Raw genomic sequence first — 15,645 nt, forward strand, 5'->3', positions numbered from 1 at the left:
TGACTGTCAGCCTTTCCTTAGAATGGTATACTAGTATGTATGTAACATAAAACGTGTACTTAGGTGTTAAAGAACACACAGACTTTGTCAGAAATTGCTTTCCTTTGGCTAAGGCTGAACTCCAGGCTTTGTCCACTTTTCTCTTTTGTTCCTAGTATATCTGTTAAGACATTGCCACTACTTAGTGATCCTTGAGCCTTGGAGACAGCCAGATCAACAGTTCTGAAATAAAGCATCACTGTTTCATTTTGCCTAAGGTAAATAGCAGAACCAATCTTCTTTATCCGATTCTGTTAGCATTCAGTATAACTACAAATGAGTACTTGCTGGCAGTTGAGATCACTGCTCAAGTTCATGTTTGTAAAATAAGACAGACTTTGAGAGTCTAAGAGAACATGATACTTTCATATCTAGCAGTGATATCACGCATTTCCTTGTCCTTCTCACTAAATCCTTCTTGAAGTAAATGCCTGGCTATTATTAAGGTTATCTTATAGTATGTATTTCTAACTCCATAATTCTTGCGTTTCAGATTTTCAGTATAGCAACTTGTTATGGAGGGGGAGGAGTCAGAACTTCTCAACTGCAGTTATGTTAATGCAGCTTTTTAGTATAAAAAGTAAATAAGACAGCTATTAAAAATGAAGTTGGAAGCGTTCAGAGACTTCTTAAAAGTCCATTCTAAACAAAACAAAAAAAGACAAACACACCTTACAAGGTCTGGTGGTTCAGGATGAAGTCAGCAAATACTAAGGTGAAAATCAACCAAAAATTTCATTTTATTTCTCCATGAAGATTTTTAGAACTCAAAGTCAAGTGATACAGTAGATTACATTAAATCTTCTTAAATGAAAGTCTGCCATCTTTTAAAAAAGATACTGTAATTCAGACACAGTTCACTCATGACTGGAATTATTGGATGAAATGCTGTCAAGATTAAAAACTGTATATGTGTATATAATCAGAAACAGCAATTCAAATAGTGCTGGCTAGACTGTATAACAGAATGCTCTTATCACTGCAGCCTTTGCTTGCTTTCCTGCCAGTGCTAATTCCATTTGATTAAATTGGGACCTGCTTAAGGGAGAGGCTTTTGCTTGCTTATGTATTCCTTAGTGTCCTGAAATATTTTCAATGCCGTGCTTGGGAGCTGGTAATATGTAGTCATCAGCAGCATTTCTTATCTGGATGAAGTTGCTGAATGTAATCACGTTGGAAGATGTCGGGTTATTTAACTTTCTATTTCCAACTTTATCATTTAGTTTATCTGCTCTTTGTAGTTCCCTTGTGCAAAATATGTTCCTGTGGTTCATGATAAGAGTGAAGTAGGTTTCTGTTCCAAGTTACACTATTAACTTCTACCTTGAGTTAGAATAGAACAGTTGTTCAGATAGAAGGGAGCTACAAATCAAGTCCAACTGCCTGACCATGTGAGGGCTAACCAAAAGTTAAAGTGTGTTGTTAAGGGCATTATCCCAATTCCTTTTGAATGCTGGCAGGCATGGGTCGTGATCTACCTCTCTGGGGTCTCCCTGAGGTCACCTCTTGGCTTTCTTTTCTCCCAGTCTTTACCTGTGTCCAGCCTTACTCTGTCCCTCTTGTCCCCCCAGAGAGTCAGCAGCACCTCTAGTATCGTAAGTGAACTTGCTAAGGGTATGCTTCACTCCTGCATCCAGACCAGTGATAAAAGCATTAAATGAGACTGGTCTTGAAATTAAGCCCTGGCAAATACTGCTGGTGACAGTGCCAGCCATATGTAGTTCAGTTTAATACATCCCCGTGAGCTCTGCTTTTCAACCAGTTTATCGCTCCAAAACTTTTCCAAGAAGAGTTTAGACTAACATGTCTGTAGCTTCCTGGGTCTTCTCTCATACCCATTTGGTAGCTGAATGTAACGCTGGCTAGCTTGAAACGAGCCAGGACCTCCCCAGTCTCCTGTGTCTTGGAAATTGAAGTCTCCCATAAGGTTGAGGGCAATTGATGCTGAGACTTCCCCCAGCTGCCTATAGAGTAGGTCATCCGTGCCATTGTCCTTGGTGAGTGGTTGATAGTAGACACCCATGACAACATCTTTTCTACTATCCATTCCCTTAATCCTCACCCAAAGACTCTCTGCTACAACATTCCTAATGGCAATGTCCATACAGTCTCATCTTTCCCTTACATACAGCACCTGTTCCGCCTGTCCTTCCTGAGCTGCTTATATCCCTCCCTTACAGCACTTACAGAACTCATCCTGCCGAGTCTCTCTGATGCCAATGACATTGTAGTTCTGAGAAAGAACCAAAGCTTCTGTTTTGCCCTGTTTGTTCCTCAAGCTGTGTGTGTTGGTATGCAAGCATTTCAGATGTGCTCTGATTGCATAGGATTCCCTGTGGAGCAGCAGCAGAGACAATCCCATTAACCCTGCCATCCCCAGACAGTGCCGCACCAACCCTTGGCCAAAGCTCAGTGTTCCTAATGGTATCCCTTTCTCTAGCTGCTCCTACTTCAGGGACCTCAGTGGGTCTCACCAGGCTACAGGAGTCTTTTCTCCCATTGACTGCCATTGCTTTCTGAGCTTTGGAATGGGATTGTCATTCTTGGTTGCTTCAGAAGAATAATGTTAATGTTAGTATGGGGTTACTTGATTGCTTCTCAACCATTGGAAGACAAAAGGAATACATTTTCAGAGAATGAATCTGTGAACTTGTTCTGAAAAAATAATCTTGAATAAAAGAATATCCTGAACGCATTGTTTACTGGTTAAATTAGGAATTATTAATGTAAGTATTTCAGGTTAATTGAAGAAATGAACTCACACCTGAAAGTACGATCCCAGAAAACCGAGTAGTGTTTTGGTGAGAGGGAAACTGGAGAAAACAGCAAGCCAGTTATTGATCTGGATAGCAAAGAAGTCTGCTGTCTGAGCTTTAATAAAGATGTCTCTGAGCCTTAAAGGTCTGATTTGACCAAGAATGTTCTTCATAACATTTCTCTTGAACTTTGACCTGAAGTCTTGAAGAAATAAAATGTATTTGGGGCAGTGTATCCCTTAGGCAGCCAGAAGAGACAAAAATCTCATAGCTCCTGGAAGAGGCTGAGATCTTTCTTCCAAAACCACTCAGAGCATAGTGACAGAACAAGATAGAGTGACAGTGCAAAGCAATAAACAATGGCCATAATTGCTTGCAAGTTTATTGTACGCAGAAACCTAATTTTTGTTGTTTTTCTGGGGCATCCACTGCAATTGTCAACATCAGGTTGATGGATGTCTCAATTTTTCCTGTTTCTAGGAAGTAAGGAGTTTGTTCTTTTGTAGAGTCCTGAGCAATTTTCTGACTTGGAGCAGAGCAAAGAGTGCTTTGTTACAACACCTTTTGCCTACCTGCTGGGTTTGTAGTGATTTTTCTTCCATTTGTGGCCAGCTTACTCTTTTTAGCAGGAGATACGATACTATGTTTATGAAAGCGACCTTCTCAGCCCTTTTGATCGCTGCCACAGTAATGTGGACAGCATCTGTGACTGTACTCAGCCTTGGTAATCTGCTGTTGCTCAGCAAAACACAAGAAACTGTAAAACTTCCTGACATCTGGGAGGGTGTTTTAGGATAGTAGACGATTCTTGGGAAGAGCTGAAACTCTGAAGAGTTGCCTGAAACTGGTAACTGTATTCCCGATCTGATCTCCAAAGAGCAAGAGTCAGACTCCCCGTGAATGCCTCAAATTATTTTCCAACATCTATATAAAATAGAAACATAATATATATCATATATTTTATTTATAATTATATAATAATGTATAATATATAAAACTGTTGATGTCCTTTTATTAATAGTAGTCTAAGGACTTTTCCATGTAACGTGGGAAAGCAACAAAACCTGCTGTTACTCTGTGATACTCTCACATGACATCCTGCTTGGGGATATTTGGCCATAACTTGGAATTCTTGAAAAGGATGTGGTCTATCTGGTTTTCTTTTTCATTTTTTTTATGTACTTTTTTTTTTTTCCCCTTTTCTTCCTGTAGGAGGAGGAAGGTGACCGATAAGTTGCTTCAGGGATTACTGTATGTTTTGTATGCCCGACTTATCTTGTGAACTACTGTTTCGGAATAGAAATGTTATGCAGCATTTTGAGGAGAGTAGAAATACAGTTTTTTTTTCTAGTGAAACTTGCCCATTCAAGGCCAGGCTGGATGTGGCTCTGGGCAGCCTGGTCTGCTGGTTGGTGACCCTGCACATAGCAATGGGGTTGAAACTGGATGATCATTGTGGTCCTTTTCAACCCAGGCCAGTCTTCGTGGGCTTTTCACCTCTGTAGTGCCAGAGAAATAATACATTAAGCTCTTTCTGTGGGCAGGTGAAGATAAGTGGCTCAGAGCTTTCCATTGTTCTTTCTAAAGGAAACATAAAATATCTGAGCAAAATAAAATATTTGATGGAGCCTTAACATTTCATTACTTCCATAATTTTGCTTACGTTGTTAAGGGTTTGAGGCTGGCTTTCTAAGGACTGTGCTTACTAGCGGTGCAGTTGTGGTTCCCCTTATGGTCTCTTCTACTTCCTGCTTGAGTAACTTCTGAACTCTTGGTCAACTGCAGTCAAATCTGTTAGAGGGTTAAAAATAACAAACAAACAAACAAAGCCAAAATAGTAAGTCCCTACAAGTATGAATGCTGGTAGTTCATTAGAGTTTTTCTGAAGATAACTGGTGTGTTTACCCATATTGTTTTGCTATCATCTTTCTGGCCCCTACATAGTTTTTGTTTCACCACGCTACGTGTTCTTGTTGGGGTAGTTGGGGGGATCAAAGAAGGGCAGAGGAAGGAGCTCACGCAGCAGAGATTGGGGTATGAAGAATACTGATCTAAACCAATTTGTTACTACTTCAGAATGGTGTTGCAAATTGAAATGTTAATGCTTGTATTTCCATTACAATAATTACGAATACACGGTAAGTTTATAATGTAATGAATATCCCAGGTGGTTTTCAGATAAATAATATCTGGTCTCCATCCCAGAGTTCTTCAACCCAAACATTAATCAGCCAAAAAAACTACTAAGTCACTCAGCGTTAGAATGCTGTGCAATTCCTTATCACTTTTAACCTTCGTTTTCATACGTAACAAACCCTGAGCTGCTGGAATCAGCTGTCTGCAGTTGCAGAGTTGAATCTCTGCAGAGATAGAGCCCTTGGGTACGTACCCCTTGGGGTTCAAATGAAATGTATAATGAAATCTCTGGTTATGGAAAATGGATGTAACATTGGCAATAAAGAGCAAACAAATTACTCTCTCACTGGAGAGTATCGATTTTTTATTTCTTATTTTAGCTCTAAGTTCTCTTTCTTCTCAAGTCTGAGATGAAGTCTGTCTTTCTGCTCCTCCTGTGCCTGCCTGCCTTAAGTGCCTTTCTTGTCCTACTGCATAGTGTGGGAAATGGAAGCAGGGAGAGAATCTCTGCCCTGCTTGCGTCTCTCCTGCTCTCTTTTTGAGTTGAGTGTCAAAGCTGTGCCGTAAGGTTCAATGTTACATCTGTGGCAGTTATGAGAACTCTTGTCTTCCAGGGTTTGCTGGTAGATTTGAAAAGTAGAAGCGTAGTGATAAAGGTAGTGAGTACACTTCGGAGGTTGAAAATACCATATTGGTACGTGTGTGATTTTAATCTTGTGAGGTGATGCCTTCTGTGCATGAAATTAGTACTGGCAATGGTGCCTGGCGTTTGGGTGAAGGTTTCTGAGTTACATACCGTGCTTGACTGCTTTGCCAAATCACGAGGGAAAAAAATCAGTATTTGTTTTCACAAATGGCAACTGGTGGGGAGACTGATGCAGAGAAGTGCTGGGTTTTTGTTGTTGTTGTCGTTTCGTTGGGCTTTTTTCTTTTTTTCTTTTCTCAGTGACATCTGTGGAGCGTATGTATAGTAGGTTCCCAAGTTGGAAGCTAGAAGAGTATGTGGGAAGTGTGAAAGGGGGTTGGGGAGGGGGGAACAAACAAGAAATTCAGACAAAAGGAAATTGGTGGTGCAAGTTAATGCCTTTTCTTAGTGATATTGATAAATTTCTGCCGCTGCTCAAGCAGTCTAAATAATTCTCCTTCTGATTCTGCTTCCTTTGCTTTTCTCCTGTTGCCCGGAAAACATGAGTGGAATCTAGTAGGACAAGAGGCTGCTTTCGCATTGTTTTGTGGCTCCGTGGCTAGCTATTGTCCCCTCGGCTCAGGCGATTCATGTCAGTCTTTGTGTGGAGCAAGAAAAATGTTTTCCCTGTTGTTTTTTTTTTTTTCATTAAAGATTAAATTTCTGGACTCTAGACTGCTTTTATTTGAAAAGCAAGCAGTGTTAAGAGTATCGCCCACCGACTAAAGTGTTTCTCCTTGTGATGTCAGCTTTAGCACCGTGTTCATCTCAACATGCCTATTAAATTTCTGAACTAACTGAGGGGTAAAGGAGTCTTGCAATCTAGTTTCGTTTTCTAATGTACTTTGTTTAAACAAAGGAACTTTAAGCAAGGCAGTGCATTACATGATTTTTTTTCATCAGGAGCGAAAAACAGATCTCTGCCAACTTTGTATGGTTTCAACAGTTGGAACCAGAGCCAATTCTGCTCTTTAGTAGGAGCAGAGCTGTTACACTGGATAAAGTAGTGCAGCGTTGGGCAGTGTCACTGGGATCTTGTCAGTTGTGGCTGACTTAATTTTGTTCTTTACTACATCACTGATTATTTATAAATGAAGATCATTTTTGAGGACATTGTTTGAACAGAACTGAAATGTAGCTGTTTTCTCCTATTAAAAGCCACTCACGGATGTGTAGGGTAGTGTAAGAAACGAAACATTTAGATTTCATGTAAGTAACTGTTCTTGGAAGTAGCATTTATACTACTTCTTCATTACCTTGGTTTGTCCTGTACTATTATGTGGTGGTACAGGTAATACATTGAAAGTGGAAGAGGCTGTAACTGTGACTGTGTTTTTCTTTTACAATTTTCAGGCATCCATTAATAAGCTAAAAGTGAAAGAACCATGGCTCAGTTTCCAACACCTTTTGGGGGTAAGTTGTTCATAGTGTATTCTGAAGTATTCTTATACGCAAAAATTCTGCATAAATGCATTGTCTTCCAAATATGTTCTGCATTGAGGTGTTTTTGGTCATACATCTTTCTGAAGTGATATCTTATCTGCTTTGTAATGCTTTTGCAGACCCATTAGAGAACATACTTGAAATTTTGCAAAGGCATCTTGGAAATTAAGCAGAAAAGTTGCACTGTTTCCCTTTTTGCACATTGATCCATTACAGTCCTCAGTTTGTAAGTAGGGCAGATCCAGGTGACACAGTGACTAACAGCAGGGCATATCAACATTCTGAAGGTACCTGGTTTTATCTGCCTAAGTTTCCCTGCTCAGGCCTTTTTTTTTTTTTTTTTCCAGAGGAAATTCTAAAATGCTGCCTAAATACGATAAATTCTTGCTTCACAAGCACTGTTGGTGGTTGAGAAACAGATGTGATTTTTGTTTTAGGACTCTTGGACTTTTTCATTGCTAAAGAGTATGGCAGATGCCTTTGTATGCCATCACTTCATACATTGTCCCAAAATTTGTTTTTAAATTACAAGAAAAATGTTAGTAACTGTTGGAACTTGTTTGATTCCACTTGAATGATGCATCTGTTGTAGACGTTCCTCTGAAAATGCAGATATGATTCTCACATATATGTATAAATGAAAAAAGCACGTTGTTCAAAGTATGTTAGAGAGAACCGCTTGTTTGGATGCAATCTCTGCCACTGTGAAAAAGCACATGAAACAAATCAGAAGAAACTTCTCTTTGCAATTGACAGCCTGAACGAATATATAATAGGCAGCTGCCATTCACTGCCTTGATTATCCATCCCTTTGGAATTGCATCTTGTTTGGTGCCAGACGTACTCAGCTGTGAGCAAAACTGGCTACTGAAAGTTTTCATCAAATAAATTCACTGATCAAGTCCTGTAGGATACACTTCTGCATTATATAGAAAGTTAGGAAAAGCTTCATTTTATCTTGATTTTCACACCCTGAGAGCAGTCATGATGTGAATGGAATCTACTGGTTTGGACTCTCATATTTCCTTGTGTTTATAGTTAGGGCTGTGCTTTGCATGCACCCAGATTTAAACACATACATTCTTACGGAAACTCTTGTCTTCAAAGCATTTTAATCTACTATCTTCAGAGTTCTTACTGCATTGCAGATGGATAGCAGCTTTCTTTTTTCAACTTTATGTATTACCGTTTGATCTTGCATATGTTGTCCAGGATCTTGTTAACTGCACTATGTGGCGTTAAGAAGGAAGGAATTTACATTTCTTCTCATACAGCTTTTCCAATCTGGCTGCTCCACAGCGAGTAACTTGAAATAAGCATGTGGTTAATGTAGTTTCTAGAGTATCTTTAATTTCAAATGTGGTGTGAGAGATGCCTGTTACAATATTTGTACTTAAACCAAATCTACCAGGCAGCATCATACCTACTCTTAGAAAAATAACATGGAGAATCTAAGATTGTTATGAGAGGAAACAAATGGGATTGTAAAGAAATTTTCAGTTCTTGTGGAGGAATTATTCCCCTTTTTCAAGAATCTGTCATTTACTGTTACGTGCAGTTGCTGCTTAAGATGCAGGTGAAATTTATGCGGTCTCCATCTTGGGAGAGCTCTTGCTCCAAATGTGTGAGCTCCGGTATTCACCTCCATATAAATATAAATGATTCTGGTTTTGGTTTTATTTCACTTCTTTCTTTTTAAAGAATATTCCAGTCTTCTTGGGGAGTGGGAATGGAAAGAACACAGCACCCACCATTTCAATTGGAGTGATTCACGGGTGTTCTAGAACATTGCTCATTTTAAGGATGACTATCTAAAAGAAGTGAATGTGCATAATAGGCTTTTTATAATTGTTGGGGAGGATGCGGTGTGTTTGACCTTCTGTTTATTTGTTCCTGAGAAGAAAATACCCATTTCGTGTATGAGAGTGCACTGCATCACTTCTGCAGATGTGATGATTGCCAAGCCTTGTAGAAGAAAAGCAGCTTAGAGGGCTTGCTGCTGCCTTCAACAATAACTTTCTAATGAGTCAGTTTTGTGGTTTGGTGGCTGCCTCCTTTGCATTCAAATATACTGTAGTGCACCGCAACTTCTATGTTGGCATCCAGGATCTGAAGCCATGAATGATGTCTTGGTGCTGGGAAAGATCCTACTTCATGCTCTCCCATAGATCTCATTGTTTCCTCAAATAACAAAAGATGGAGATGAGACACTATCAGATACACCATTCATAGCCCTCCTGAAGAGACTATTACACTTGCTTGACTTAACTTTAGCTCTTTTGATGTTCATATCCCCCAGAGATCTACTGTTTTAATACCAACCAAATCTCTATCAGGAAGAAGAAAATGCAGTCTTTTGTTTTAGTTTCAGGGAATCCAAAGAGGAAAGCATTAATTCTTGTTGTTTTGAAATAGTTTATAACATTTTTGATTACCTCAGATCAGAAGAGTTTTAGTTTGGGCTTTATTTCTTTTGGGAATAGATAGGAAGTTTTGGTTTTTGTTTGTTTTTGTGGTGTTTTCAGGGGGGCAGGGAATACTGGAGTCACGTACATCTCAAACTGGGCTAGAGCAAGTCAGAGAATCATTACCAATGCCATGGTATTCTTCTTTTACTCAAACTATATGCAAGAAGTTTTCTCTGCATGTGCACCCTACTGCATCCAGCTTTTTGATCTTACGCGAGAGAAGAGCAGTCATGTTTCCATTACAGGCAGATGCTCATCTGCAGTTGGTTGGCCTATGCTGTACATTGGTCATAAAGTCTTAGCACCATTTTTTTTTCACCTGCCAGAAGTTTGCGGGAAGGTGGGGGAGGTTACTACTTATACTAAGCGTTGTGTTTTGGAACGTTCATATTCAAAGGAGAATCCCATTTCATTCACACAAGCAGCACAGCTCTGTAACCTGTTTACGGTGCCTCTGTTTCTTTGGAGTACTCCTGAAAAAACAAATGTCCTTTCTTTGAATGAGCTATTATCAATTTACCTTCTACTAGAAATACATAGATTATCTGAAACAGAGATGAGAATTTATTACCAAAAATGTAGTTTTTATGTCATCAACGAAAATTAACATTTAAAAGGATGTTTCTCTCCCAATTGTCCATTTCATTTTCTCTCAAAGCACGTTTTGCTGCATGAAAGTAATTTTTAATTAAAAGAAATTTAGGAGGCAGGAAATCCTCCTGTTCCTCTTATCTGCTGAGATTGATTCTGCCTCACCCTGCAAGCGGTTCGAAATGCTTGCTGTAGTGATCTGTGGGCCCTATTATCTGAAATTGAGTCTCTGAGAATTTAGTGCTGAGAAAGAGTGAATGTTAACTCTCCTCTTCGCACAGAACAGTAATTCCATTAACTTAGATGCCTTTAGATCATTTCATGTGCATACAGTAGGAGTTACAGGAAGTTACACCAGCATAAAATACTTCTCCAGATGTTGAAAACACAATGTGTTACTGGTCTACCAATTCTTGATATGAGTCTGCAATACAGTGTTAATGAAATGTCTGGAAGAGGGGAGAAACTGCTGAAAAAATGAAAGTAGAACTAAGGAGCATGTTGTTGGAGCATAGTACTGTAGAAAGTGTAGTAAATCTCAATGCACACTAAATACTCACTTCCAAATTACAAGCATGATGTGAAGAATCTGGGCTGCGTAACACGATCTGATTACTCAGACTTCTCAGTTTCAGAGGAAGGATGAGTGTACTCCTGAACTGTGTTTCCCAAGTGGTGCTATTGTTGCCTGTGAAAAATGCTAACTGTCTTGTTGCATCACACTTCTCCTAGGCAAGCATGAACAGTTCTTCTCTTACAAGAGTACCAAACTACATAATACACATCTCATGAGTTGACATACCTTTTCAGTTAGAAGAACTTGAGTTGCATTTCAGTTGTATGTGCTCTTTGAGGCAGCTCCCATGAGGCCCCCACCCCCTAAATATTTTGTTTTGTGACCTTTCTGTGTTATGTCTGTCCTCTGATGTTGTCTTTTAATAACCCATTTTAAAGTTTGAATGCACTTTAGGTAGCCTAGTTGTGACTTAAGAATCCCCTGAGCCACATGAGTGAGTCAGTGCTCAGCAGTCATTGTAATTTGTTAACGTTTAATTCTACTATGATCACAAGTAACAGCTACCTGTTTAAGAATTCATGGAGCTTTCAGCTAGAGACTTTGGAGGAATAGCTTCTGTGTATTTGTATGTTGTTTTCATAGGTCCAAAATGGGATGATATACTCAGAGATAGGAAAGGCCTTTTTAGACAATGTTTTTTGATTGTATTTCTCCATCTCTTTTCAACTAGGCAACCTGGATATCTGGGCTATTACTGTGGAGGAGAGAGCTAAACATGATCAACAGTTCCACAGTCTGAAACCAACATCTGGATTTATCACTGGTAATGAAAGAGATTTCACTTCTAATTTCATTTAGTTACATCTTAGGTAATGAGCCTAAGTATGTACAGAGCTGCTTAGGAGAAAATAGGGCATAAGAATTTAGAAAATTGAACATCTCTTGTTCACTTTGCATCCCATTATTTGTATGCCTCACTGTTGACTCCACCATTTCTCATATTATACTATATACACACACTATTTCTAGTTTATGCCACTTGATTTTTAAGTACAATTAAAATTGTTCGTAACTTGCTCTATAAAGCAGTTCTGTTGCGTAGAGCCAGCTGATACTGAAAATTCAGGATGTAGATTCACCCTGATACATAGTAATATTTATAGTGCTTCTAATGTCCATAATGAAGTAACTCACTCTCCTGAGTCTGGCTGAGATGGAATTAAACTTCTTCATGGCAGCCCATATGGTGCTATGTTTTGCATTTGTGACTAAGGCAGCATTGGTAACACCATTTCAGCTATTGCTGACCAGCACTTATATGGCCTCAAGGCTTTGTTGTCCTAAAACCAACCAGAGACATATGCTGTACCGGCGTGCTCAACAAAAACAACAAAAAAATAGGATTATGAGGGTTCAGTTGTCTTCCAAAGTAGCTGTTGCTCAGAAACTGGCTGGGCATTGGTCACCTGTGGGAGGTGGTGAGTGTTTTTACCTGTGTACTGCTTTTATTTTTTTTCCGTGTTTCAGTTATCTCTATCTTGAACAACGAGATTCCCAAGTTCTCACACTTTTCCTATTCTCTGCCTCATCTTGTTGTGGGAAGGGAAATGACTGAATGATTGTGTAGGTCTTAATTTCAGCCTGGGGGCAACCTGTTACACTAACATACTGAGAGACCAAGAAGTCTATTCAAATAAAAATCTGTCAATTTAACTGAAGTCCAATTCAGAAACTGTGCTTGAAGTAGTGAAATCGGTGTGGATGACCTCTTAAAAAAATCTAAGTGGCAAAAATTGGTATAAATTGTGGGAAGGAAGGCTGAAGTAAAGGCTGCGCTGTTCCCTCTACTTTTTCATTAAAACCCAATGATTTGCTATGGCTTTAAAGGCACTATGATGTCTGCTATTTTTGTTTGTTTTGTTTTACTACGCTAAAATATCTTCAGTCCGATCTAAACTCTTACACTCAATGGAAATGTGAGGCATATCAATGTGTTACCTTTTTTTGCTGTCCACTCCATCAAAAAAATTTCCAAAGGGTCAAATCAGTATCACACATCACACTGGTGCGTACCTCCAAGTCTTACTGTTTCTGCTCTGCTATGTGATAGACTTGATATAAAGTCTGTTACGGTTCAGTGTGCAAGTTAGTACTGTTTCTATTGACCTCTTTTGATATTTAGTGCTATTTCTAGCTTGTTTACAAATTTCCTTTACAGGTCACAAAGTTTCCAAGTGCCCAATTTTTTTTTTTGTAGTTGTTTTTCTGTCCTTACTTTTAACTCACACTTGGAAAAATTAAAATGCACCATTACTTTCTTTAAAGGTTGCTTATCAGACTCACATCTGGATGAAGGATGTGAAGAATGAAGCCCACTTTATTTGGTTAGTGCCAGCTGGCTGGCATGGTACTAACAAAAAATCAGGAAGTTTGTATTGGTACAAACCTTCTTGGGAAGAAACATTTTTCTTGCTCTCACAAAGAGTATGTTGCTCAAAGAGAGCCATTGGCACAGGTTAGGGACTATGAACTATGAGTTTCTCATTATCCTGAATGTTTATGTCCACTTGTCTTCAGGTGGTGCTGACTTGCAGAGTGAAACAGCGTGGGCTTGTTGGAAATATCTTGTAGGTTCTCAAGTGACAAACCCAATTTAAATCTCTTGTTCTCTTATGTATGTATAGCATTAAATATTTATGGCTTTACTGTTGCTTCTGACTTAGGTATTTTGATTCATAATTTCCTCCTTACTCTTATATTTAGCATTTTCTGAAATGATGTCCTGTTTATTTTATAGGTGATCAAGCTAGAAACTTTTTTTTTCAGTCTGGGTTACCTCAGCCGGTGTTAGCACAGATATGGTGAGTATATGCAGTGGGGGAGCATTGTAGTTGTCAGTATGAAGCTTATTAGTACAGACTTGGACAGTAATAATATTCTGTATACTGGCATTTGAAATCACCCATTTTGTCAAGTATGCTTCCTGAAGTCTGCAATGCAAATATGCTTCCTAGTATAATTTAGCTGTGTTTTTAAGTTACTTTTTCAGTTACTGGAAGTAGCCATCCTACAAATGGCATTTCTGAAGTTAGTGATTTGGAACCTTCACTTCAAACCACTAAATGCTTTCTGCTTTGTTAAAACTTTACTAATAGAATTATTAAGCACTGTAAGTAGTAGTAAAAATATTTCTTATTGGACAACCTATGTAACACCAACAAAATTTGTTACTAAATTGAGATTGGCAGTAGACTATTTCTGTTGTAGTTAGAAATGCAGTTCGAAAGCTTGAAATTTTTATTATGTACATTGCTGTGTATTACACATCACAGACATTTCTACAGTCTCCCGAGTTCCTCATGCTGGAGAATTTCCTCTCCAAATTACACGAACCTTCTGAATTCAGAAATGCTAACTTAAATAGGCTGTTCATAATTTGCATTAGTTGTGTTACTGCAGGAACTTTCTAGATTGGAAAAAGTTACAAGAGCAGCTTTTGGCGAATGTGTTATCTTTTTCTCTGATGTGAACTGTTGAAAAGAGAGAGTGGTTTACTGCACTTCCAAAAACTTTTTGTTGTAATAAGGGCTTCCAAAGGCAGAATCTTGCACAGAATGCAGAAGGAATGTTATTTTCATTCAAGAAAAACATTTGCTTTGGAAATATGCTTGCCTTAAAGAAGGGCTGAGTTTTCATGGCTTTTAAATAAATAGTTTATTTTCGTTTCAAATTACTTTTGTCTTACAAATATCAAATCTGATCCGGTTACCTTAGTTGCAGGAAGACTCAGTGAAAGTTCAAATGGCCCCGTGGAACTTCTCTTGCCTCTTAATTAAAAAGCAAAAGAAGTTTTGTCTTAAACAAAACAGCCTTTCTCCAAAATCATTCCATAGGCGTGAGCTTTAAATAGGTGTTAACAAAACTAAACAGTTGTAAATAGTCTGACTTAAAAATCTCTTCCTCTCTGAATTATTCAGTTTTTCAGCCTCTTGAGAGGGAGAGAATCATTCCACTCCTTCTGTAGTTGTCATAGAGACAAGACCTGAACTTGCACATTTTTTTAAATAAAGCTGAACTAAAACTTATTCATGCTGCCTTTGTAAGTAATACAAAACAATGTAGATATCTCTCCTTTTCACCATCTCTTCTTTTTTCAATTATCTCTGAATTAAGAGAAGTAATTACCTAAGTTAGAATCTAGATCACTTGTATGCATTCGCAGTTGGAATTAGAGTAACCAAGTAAGACAGTGTTTGCACAGTGGTTATAAAAATAAGAATCCTTTTAAAAAAAATAAAGAAAGAAAAATAAAAAGAGAAGAAAAAAAAAAAGATGAAAAGAAAATCTTTATTTTCCCACCACTTTAATGATCTAACTCTTTTGATGGATCAGTGAATGCCTGTACCCTCCCATGTATTAATACTGTCCCACAGAAACAATAGCAGTCAGACTGTTTAGTGACGTGAAGTCCATTTCAGCCGCCGAAGGATGTCACAGTATGTTCCAGACCGCACTAAAAAATGTGAACCATTGTTTGCTTTAACTCCCAGGGTTAAGATTTAGGAGTGGAACTTTTGCTTTGTGAGTCTAGAAGTTAATCCTGAAGTTACTATTCTGAATTTGAGCAACTTCCACAAATCTTCAAATTACTTTTCTGATCCTAGAAATGTGGAATTGTATGCATGTTGGGTGTTGCAAGCATTTTCCTATTTTTAATGATTCTTCTTATTTGAATACAGTTTATTATATCAATAACAGATGCAGACAAGAGTGTAGTATTTGTTCTATAAAGGAATCTTATCTATCTGTGTGATAGATGATAGAATTGTATCTATGTATCGGTAAGCCTATGCTAATAGAAAGTTTTGTCTGTTTTATTGGCTGTGGAAGTTCTTACATAAAAAAACACAACTGAGAAAGGAATTGTGGAGGGGGTTGGCCTAATGAGTGACTGGCCAGCTTTCTGCAGTAAAAGCAAGCCCTCTGTGCATTTCCAAACATATTATCTCT

General features: G+C 38.4%; 1 protein-coding gene across 1 annotated transcript in view; it reads left to right on the forward strand.

Annotated features, from left to right (window-relative positions):
- ITSN1 (intersectin 1) overlaps positions 1-15,645 on the forward strand; it is a 119,094-nt gene that overhangs the window by 19,387 nt on the left and 84,062 nt on the right. The window contains exons 2-4 of the mRNA XM_040666360.2: positions 6,970-7,029; positions 11,366-11,458; positions 13,433-13,496. Of these exons, the coding sequence (XP_040522294.1) occupies positions 7,002-7,029; positions 11,366-11,458; positions 13,433-13,496 (185 nt within the window). The 5' untranslated portion in view covers positions 6,970-7,001. The remainder of the gene's footprint in view (positions 1-6,969; positions 7,030-11,365; positions 11,459-13,432; positions 13,497-15,645) is intronic.

The sequence above is a fragment of the Gallus gallus genome, chromosome 1 (genome assembly GCF_016699485.2).
Source record: "Gallus gallus isolate bGalGal1 chromosome 1, bGalGal1.mat.broiler.GRCg7b, whole genome shotgun sequence".
In the NCBI taxonomy this organism is placed as follows: domain Eukaryota; kingdom Metazoa; phylum Chordata; class Aves; order Galliformes; family Phasianidae; genus Gallus; species Gallus gallus.